Consider the following 10,224-nt stretch of genomic DNA (forward strand, 5'->3'; position numbering starts at 1 on the left):
CATCTTCGTTTTGGGCATCTTAACTTTAGGGGATTGGAGTTATTATCTAAGAAGGAGATGGTGAAAGGCTTACCGTGCATCAGTCACCCTAATCAAGTTTGCAAAGGATGTTTACTTGGGAAACAGTTCAGGAAAAGCTTTCCAAATGAGTCAACCACAAGAGCCCAGAAGCTACTTGAGCTTATTCATACTGATGTGTGCAGTCCAATAAAACCAAGCTCTTTCGGTAAAAATAATTATTTCCTTCTCTTCATTGATGATTTTTCAAGGAAAACCTGGGTATATTTCTTAAAGCATAAATCAGAGGCCTTTGGAGCATTCAAGAAGTTCAAAGCCGCTATAGAAAAAGAAAGTGGTTGCAAGATTAAAGCCATGAGATCTGATCAATGAGGATAATTCACTTCGAATGAATTTCAAGAATTCTGTGAAGTCAATGGAATTCATTAACCTTTGACAGTTCCAAGATCCCCTCAACAAAATGGTGTGGTGAAAAGAAAAAATCGAACTATCCTCAACATGGCTTGAAGTATGCTTAAAAGTAAGAGATTGCCTAAGGAGTTGTGGGCAGAATCTGTAACATATGCTGTCTACCTATCCAATCGGTCTCCAATAAGAAGTGTGTGGGGAAAGACTCCACAAGAAGCATAGAGTGGAAAAAAGCCAGGTATCACTTATCTAAGTGTTTTTGGAAACATAACCCATGTACATGTACGAGACGAGAGGAAAACCAAACTCGACGACAAAAGTGAGAAGTTCATCTTCATCAGCTATGACTCAAATTCAAAAGGCTATAAGCTATATAATCCAAACAATGGGAAGACAGTGATCAGTCGAGATGTGACGTTCAATGAAGAAGGAGAATGGGATTTTGGCTCTCATGTAGGTGATCTTCATTTTTTTCCTCAGTTTGAAGAAGATAATGAACAAGGGATGATAGAGCAAGTAAGAGAGGTTCAACAATAATCCACTACTCCACCTGTTTCACCAACATCAACCAATCATGGCAATTCACCAGCATCAGCATCATCAAGTGGGAGTCTAAATGAAAGAGAAGTACCACGCACAAGAAGTACACGAGATCTCTATGAGGTAGCTGAAAGACTTGATAATCCTACATTTTTCTGTTTCTTTGCTGATTGTGAACCAGTTGACTTCCAAGAAGCAGTGCAAGATACTAAGTGGAAGAAAGCAATCGATGAAGAAATTGAAGCAATCCATAAAAATGATACATGGGAACTCGTTATTCTTCCGAAATGACACAAAGCCATCGGAGTCAAGTGGGTGTACAAGACAAAGAAAAATGCCAATTGAAAGGTCGAAAGATTCAAGGTAAGACTAGTGGCGAAGGGTTATAGTCAAAGAGCCGGAATCGACTATGATGAGGTATTTGCACCCGTTGCTCGTTTAGAAATGATACGATTACTAATTTCTTTGGCAGCTCAAAACAAATGGAATATTCAACAAATGGATGTGAAGTTTGCTTTCCTAAATGGAGTCCTTGAAGAAGAAGTCTACATTCAGCAACCATTAGGCTATGAAATCAAAGGGCATGAAGTTAAAGTTCTAAAGTTGAAGAAAGCCCTCTATGGGTTAAAACAAGAGCCACGAGCATGGAATAGTCGCATCGACAAGTACTTTCAGAAGAACAACTTCATCAAGTGCCCTCATAAACATGCTTTCTAAGTCAAAGTCAAAGATGAAGATATTCTGATTGTGTGCTTATATGTGGATGATCTAATCATCACAGGAAATAATCTAAACATGTTTGAAGAGTTCAAGAGAGTGATGACCAAATAATTCGAGATGACCGACATCGGGTTGATGGCATACTACCTAGGCATTGAAGTTAAGCATAACGAAAAATACATTTTCATCTCCCAAGAAAGCTACCAAAAGAGATACTGAAAAAGTTCAAAATGGACGACTGCAAGCCTATAAGCACACCACTGGAGTGTGAAGTCAAACTAACCAAGCATGACAAAGGTAGATCCAACATTTTTCAAAAGTCTAGTTGGAAACTTGCGCTACTTAACTTGCACAAGACCAGATATTCTCTACATCGTTGGATTTGTCAGTCGCTACATGGAGAATCCCACAACTACATATTTGAAGATCACCAAAAGAATTCTTCAATATCTTGAAGGTACTGTTAACTTTGACTTGTTCTATTCAAGTTCTGATAACTACAAACTTGCTGGATATAGTAACAGTGATTGGGCAAGAGATTCCGATGATAGAAAAAGCACTACTGGATTTGTGTTCTGTTGGAAATGTGCCCTAAAACCAATCATATGATGATACTTTATGGACATTTCACATGTTAAACTAATCTAGTTTAATATCAAGGGCAAAGATTATTGTTTGAGCCGTCTCATATAAATGTTATACGCTTAAACGATAAGTCCAAGGAATATGTGATTGGGAGAATGTGATCTAAAGAAGTTAGATTCATGAGACCATTTTTTCGTAGACACATCCTAAACGTTCCTGATCATAGGATTGCCAATTGGGCATTGACAGTCCGTTAAGATCAGTACGTGTTGTGTCTTCTCTCAGGGAGAGTGACTAGTCTCGAGTCATTGGTGTGTGTGACATCAAGACAAGCATGTAGGTGCTCAATAATGAATGAGTCCACTGAACACGATCAATGAGGTGTTCTCATACTCATGTCACATGAGAACTCATGGTTGGGATAATGCAAAGTAGTCCTTTGACCTAAGGCATCATAGTTGTCTTGTGGTTAAGTCCTTGATCTTTGATTATGTCAAAGTCACTCCATCAGGCGGGTGTCCACGGCATCGTCGGGGTTAAGCCACTTAGCCATGGAGGCAAGTGAATGCGCAACAAGGGATCTCTAACCTTCAAACCGTTTGGGGGAGAATACTCTATGATATGATTAAGAATCTCTGGCCAGAGTATGAATGAGATTTAGGAAGTCGTTCCAAATCACATTCAAGGTAATCATATAAGCACACGGATCACATTGGATAGTAGACATGAATAAACTATCAAACCAAACAATGTGGTCAAGAGTATTGTATTAGAGAAAGACCGTATTGCATTTGTAATCCTAAACTGAATAGGTTCTCCACCTCTTCTGATTAGCTTGGGTAACCATGATATGCTGCTAGGTGTCACTCATGGTTTGTGGAAGCCCTAAACGTGTATAATTACTAAAGGGAGAATTGAAAGTAAGTTTCAATTCACAATCGATTTGAAAGAGTTTTAATCGCCCACTGCCTCGCTAAAAGGAACCTAATGGATCGTACACCGTGTAAGGCATAGATTGAAGAAACAATGGAGATGAGTAAGAATAATTAAATGGTTTAATTATTTATGGCAAGGATTAATTAATATGTTAATTAATCAAACGAATCAAGTTTGTTAAAAAACCACGGGTTAGTTTTGGGGCTCAAGGCCCAATGGGCTTCGAACGTCAAGCCCATTGACTTAAGTTGTATGACAACTTAATGACAAATAATTCACAAAGGCCTTAAAAGCCCAATGAAACCCTATGGCCGGCCATTTTGTTAAAGGAGTGGGTTTTGGACTTAATTACAAGTTTTCCACTCCAATGAATAAAGGTATAAATATGACTTTATAGCCAAAATTCATTTAGGGTTTTCTTTTGGGGAAAGGATGAGAACATAAGCTCTCCTTTCTCTCTAAAGTGGCCGGCCTCCTTGGAGGGTTTAGCTAGCAATCCTACTACTCCAAGGTCACTCATTTCTTCTCCAATCTAACCTTGGTGAAGAGACTTAGAGGTTCTTAATTTTGGGAACTTGGAGAACCATTTCATCCATCCAAATCCATAGATCTAAGATGCAAGGAATGAAGGCCTTCTCTTTGGGTGATTAGCCTTTGCTTATGCAAAGAGGAATCTACAAAGGTATAATTTCTCAACTAACAAATGTTGTTTTAAGTTGAGTCAAGGTTCACCAATCTACTAGGCTTTGAATTTCATGGTTAATGTTTTGTTTTTAAGTGCATACAAGCATGATTCCGCCTTTTAATTGTTAATTGCATGCTATAGATGTTGCTTAAATGAACATGTTTTTCACAAAATTTCCTTCATGTTCTTCATGGAAGACACTGCATTCACATGGATATTGAAGAAGCAACTGATTGTCACTCTTTCTACCTGCGAAGCTGAATACATAGCTGTTACCTTATGTGTCTGTCATGCAATCTGGCTGAGAAACTTGTTGAAAGAATTAAGCATGCCATAAGAAGAGCCAACAGAGATCTATGTCGACAACAAATCTACAATAGCTTTAGCAAAGAATCCAATATTCCATGACAGGAGCAAACACATAGATACCTGCTATCATTACATAAAAGAGTGTATTGCAAGAAAGGATGTGCAAGTGGAATACGTGTGAAGTCACAAGACCAAGTTGCCGACATATTCACCAAACCACTCAGGTAAGAAGACTTTATCAGATTGAGGAACACAATTGGCGTCACAAGACAAGATTAAGGGGGGATATTGAATTGTAATCTTGTCTTGGCCCAAGATAATGTATCCAGCCCATGTTGAAAAAGGCAACACAAGCACAATGGATGATTCATGCAAATGCTAGAGAATTCTAGAAAAATCATGTATGTTGAATGCATGCATAAAATATCTATGGTCTTTTGTAGAAAGACCTAGAATCTTGTAAAATTGTGTGGACATTAGGAAAAGCTAGAAAGATCTAGAAATAAGGAAATTTAGCAAACCTTGCCTATAAATAGGTGAGGTGATAAGCTATGTAACAACCAAGAAAGCAAGTAGAGAGAAGTGAGACTGCCAAGTGAGAAGTGAGAAGAAGCAATAAAGCTTCTATGAGTGTTTGAGTGTTTCCTCTTGTACTAAGTTTGTGAGTGAATAAAAATCTTGTGTAATACTTTGAGTATTCTTTCTTTCTCTTACCTATCAATTCCGCTACATTACATTCTTCTCTGTGAGATAAACATCTCCAAAGTAGTGAAGTCTTTTTAAGCCTCAACACCCCCATCCCATCTCCTGCTGAAGCAGTAGTAGTTCCATTAATAATATTATTGTTATGATTCTAGTGATCACAGCTTTGACATAATGACATCTTCTTATCCATACATCGGATAATAACAGGCTGAGCATTGCACTTGTCACAAAGAAGGGAACGAGGGTGTCTGTGTGATAAACCGTTCGCTGAGTGCACACATCCCTCATAGTTAAAGCAAAGGCAAGCCATATCTGATCTACAGTACACAACTTATCAGAAATTGTAATATACTTCATTATTATTTGTTTACAAGAGGGAAATCCTCTCTTATAGAGGGCCAAAAACTACACAACTGGTCCTAACAAGCGGACAAGCCAAATGATGATTACATGAGGAAAACATCGAAGAGGAAAATAAGGAGAAAGTGAAAGTAAAGCAAAGTAATGATGGCTAGCTATGAAGTAAAGTAATGATGGTTAGCTATAAAGTAAAGTAATGATGGCTAGCTAGAGGAATAATTACAAGTCTATTGTCTATACCAATAATGTCTAGCAGCTATTGTTGACATTCCCCCTCAAGTTGGTGCATAGATGTCATGAATGCCCAACTTGCATAGTGAGTTGTGAAATACTGAACTTGTAACTGCTTTGGTGAGCATGTCCTCTAATTGATCTTCAAATTTAACGAATGGAACTTCAATAAGTCTTGCCTCAATTTTTTCTTTAATAAAATGTCTATCCACCTCCACATGTTTGGTTCAATCATGTTGAACCGGATTGTGAGCAATGTCAATTGCAGCCTTGTTGTCACAATGTAGACGCATAGCATGCTTGGGCCTAAATCCCAAAATCTCTTAGTAAATTCTTCATCCAAAGCAGTTCACATACTCCATGTGCCATGCTCCGATATTCTGCTTCAACACTTGATCTAGCAACAACCTTTTGTTTCTTACTACACCAAGAGACTAGATTTCCTCCAACAATAACAAAGTATCCTAATGTTGATCGTCTGTTAGTTACATCACCAGCCCAATCAGCATCAATGTAGCCTTTAACGTCTAGATGATCATGTTTTGAAAACATTAATCATTTCCCAGGAGCTGACTTTAAATACCTCAAGATACGGTTTACAGCATCCATATGTATTTCACTTGGTGCATGCATAAACTGGCTTACCATGCTGACTGCATATGTTATATCTGGTCTAGCATGTGCAAGATATATTAGCTTACCAACAAGTCATATCTCTCTTTGTTGGTAGGTATCTGATCAGGATATTCACCAAGTTTGTGATTCAGCTCAATTGGGGTATCTGTTGGTTTGCATGCTAGCATCCCAGTTTCTGTCAAAATATCAAACATATTTCTGTTGTGATAGAAATATTCCTTGTTATGAGCGGGCCACCTCAATTCCCAAGAAATACTTTAAGGCACCGAGATCTTTCATCTCAAATTCACTTGTTAGATACTTTTGCAGTGCTGCCTTCTCTTCTGGATCATTTCCTGTAACCACCAAGTCATCCACATATACAATAAGAGCAGTGATTTTACCTTTCTTATGCTTTAAGAAAATAGTATGATCTGAGTTGCTTTGCTTTTATCCAAAAAATTTCATCGATTTGGTAAATCTCCCAAACCAAGCTCTCAGTGATTGCTTTAAACCATACAACGACTTTTTTAGTTTACAACATTGTTGGTCTGATTGGGATCCAGCTTGCATCTTGGGGGAAGCTCCATATAAGCTTATTATTCTAAATCTTCATGCAAAAAAGCATTTTTGACATCGAATTGTTGCAAATGCCAATCAAGGTTTGCTGTTAGGGATAAGAGTACACGAATAATGCTTATCTTAGCTGCAGGGGCAAAAGTCTCTCTATAGTCAATGCCATATGTCTGCGTGTAGCCTTTTGCCACTAATCTTGCTTGGTATCACTCAATAGTGCCATCTACATTGAATTTTACTGTGTATATCCACCTGCAACCAACTGATTTCTTCCTCTTGGGTAGGTTAGTTAACTCCCAAGTGGAATTTTTCTGAAGTGCATCCATTTCTTCATTCGTTGCATGAGTCCACCTAGGATCTTTCATAGCATCCTCTACACTACAAGGAATAGATACAGTGGATAATTGATTTACAAATGCCTCACATGATGTAGATAGCTTATGGAGGGACACATGGTTAGCAATTGGGTATTTAACCTTGGCTCTAGGATCAGGATCATATAACTGTTTAGGAATTCCTCGAGATTTTCGAGGGGGAAGTTGATAATTAGTGGACTCAATTTGACTTAACTCAGGTACGATCTCAATAGAATTAGATTGATCAGTTACCTGTTGATTATGTTCAGTGGCTGATTGATCATGTGGTATTGTCGAAGAAGGCAATCCTAAGCCATCTGGACTTAACATTATTGGATGTACTTCTACGTCTGATGTTGGAGTCGATGATTCTGTTTCTGCATGTATTGTTTGATTATAGTCGTCTGCCGACTTATCAACATTTATCTCAGTTTTCGAAATTTTTGCAATTTTAATGTTGCTAATGTCTTGGGTATCCTCTTCAAACATATTATTCTCCTTCTGAAGGGGATACTCAATGTCTCCTTTTGAAAAATATGTTTCTCCTTCTTAAAACTAGACATCTGCAGTGATGTATAGAGTTTGGGTAGAAGGATGAAAACATTTGTATCCCTTTTTTTGTATCAGAATAACCCAAGAATACACACTAGAGGGCACATGGATCAAACTTCCCCCGTTGATGTGGATAAACCTATACATAAGCCACACCCCCAAAGACACGTGGTTCTAAGTTTGGGATATATGGAATGGTGAGAATGTGGTTAAGTGTTTGGAATGGTGTTTGATATTGGAGAGTATTGGACAATGTTCGATTTATGAGGTATGTTGCAGAACACAGTGCCTCCCCCCAAAACTTATGATGCATGTTAGCACCATATAAAGATGCACAAACCACTTATAAGAGATGTCGATTCTTCCTCTCTGCTACACCGTTTTGTTGAGGTGTATAGGCACATGTGGTTTGATGAACAATACCATGTTCTTGCAAATAGTTATGCAGAGCATGATTGACATATTCTCCTCCATTATCACACCTGAGTGTCTGAATTTTCTTGTCAAACTGAGTTGTAACATATTGATGAAAAATATTGAACTTGGTAGGAACTTCACTCTTGTGCTTCATTAGAAACACCCATGTCATTCTAGTATAGTCATTTATAATGTCACAAACCATCTAAATCCAGAAGTGGTAAGAATTCTAGCAGGACCCCAAACGTCAGAATGAATGACCATGAATGGCACAAAACTTTTATTTAATCTTAATGGATAGGAAACACGATGAATTTTGGTCAAAATACAAATTTCACAATGGAAATCGAATTCTTTGAATTGGAGAAAAAGTTTAGGGAATAAAAGTTTAAGATAACCAAATGAGGGATGTCCTAATCGCCTGTGCCATAACCAAATCTTCTTTATTCAGGTTGATTCGTCTCTGCTTACATGATGCACTTGACTCAATCTATTGCAGCATTCTTCTGTTAAGTCCAAATAATATAGTTTGCCCTTTCGAGTACCACACCCAATCACGGCCCTAGTGAGCAGATCCTGGAAAAGACAATATAGTGGCACAAAAGAAATAGAACAATTAAGGGAGTCAATAATTTAAGAAACAGATAAAAGATCGTAATCTAGGGATGTTACGACTAAGACATGATCAAGATTGAGTGAGGAAGTTAGTGAAAGAAAGCCTTCTCCAGTAACTGGAAAGATTGAACCATTGGCACTGGTAATGAATGTCTGGTTGGCTGTTTTAGTGAGTGAAGAATGTTAGCATCAGATGTCATGTGATATGTGGCACCTGTATTAACAATCCACGATCTATTACAAGTATTAGCGGATGTAGAAATAGATATACCTGAGGTGTTCAAGGCTTTTTGGACATGGTCAGACATCTTGAAAAGACTCAGAAGTGGTGAATGATTCTCTGTTGGGTTCCTTCTTTCTTCATTTGTGAACCCATCCTTCTAGATAGCCAATAATCTCATAACAGCCTTGAATAGTATGATTTTTCAATCCATATTTGGTGCACTGCATAGGTGGTCGATTACGAAATCAATCAGCTGTTGAGGAGTTTATGTTTTGAAGTCGAGGTCCTTATGGTGATCGAGAATTTGTGGTAAAGAGCACAATAGCTTCAGGAATGGTGGCACTTTCTGACATGGTTTCTTGTCGGTTGCTTTCACGTTTGACATGAGAGTATGCCCCTTCAAGACCAGGTTTGGGCTCCATCCTCAAAATCTTACCACGAATTTGATCAAACTTGTTGTCTAATCTTGCAAGAAAAATATACACTCGAAGTCGCTCAATTTCTTGCTGCCTTGATGAGATATAATCTGGGTCCTTCATGTTAGTAAGACTAAGTTGATCAAGTTCTTGAAAAATCTCGGTGAGATTGCTGTAATAGTTAGCAATAGGAGCTCCATTTTGCTTCATGGTAAATGACCTTTTATGAAGATCATAAATTTTGGCTTCATCAGAGCTATCTGAGTAAGTCTTTTTTATGGCATCCCATACCTGCATGGCTGTGTCGTAACGGATGAACCGCTTCATCTGATTGGGTGTCATAGCATCAAATAACTGACTTTTGACTTGGCAATTTTTAGCTCGCCACTTGTTATATAGTGGGTGGGTGATTGCAAGTTGCTTGGTATCACCGGAAAGATGCTCATGTTTTTCTTGACCAGCAATTTTCATCTCTATGACTTGATGCCATAAAGCATAGTTGTTCTCATCAAGTTCAATTCCTGCAGAGAAATTGGAATTATCATTTTGAATGGTGACCACTTGTTTGGTAAAGTTTGATTCACCTGGTGTGAAAGACTGAATTGGTGGGTCTAATACTTCATCATCACTAGCCATGGTATATGCTTAAGATCAGTGGAGTTGAAATAAAAATAAAACTGATATGATGATTGAGATATGATATGGTGGAAGCTTTTTTCTGTTTTTGAGGTTCAAAAGTCAGTCATGATCAACTGCTCTGATACCATCTCAGAAATTGTAATATACTTCATTATTATTTGTTTACAAGAGGGAAGTCCTCTCTTGTAGAGGGCCAAAAACTACACAACTTATCCTAACAAGTGGATAAACCAAATGATGATTACATGAGGAAAACAATAAGGAGAAAGGGAAAGTAAAGCAAAGTAATAATGACTAGCTATAAAGTAAAGTAATGAT

At 37.9% G+C, this 10,224-nt stretch overlaps 1 protein-coding gene across 1 annotated transcript; it reads right to left on the minus strand.

Annotated features, from left to right (window-relative positions):
• Positions 1–9,138: 9,138 nt before the first annotated feature.
• Positions 9,139–9,903, minus strand: LOC139193318 (uncharacterized). The gene has a single exon (XM_070816306.1). The coding sequence runs from the start codon at positions 9,901–9,903 to the stop codon at positions 9,139–9,141; it is 765 nt and encodes a 254-aa protein (XP_070672407.1).
• Positions 9,904–10,224: the final 321 nt, after the last annotated feature.

Source organism: Malus domestica, chromosome 17, assembly GCF_042453785.1.
Source record: "Malus domestica chromosome 17, GDT2T_hap1".
NCBI lineage: Eukaryota > Viridiplantae > Streptophyta > Magnoliopsida > Rosales > Rosaceae > Malus > Malus domestica.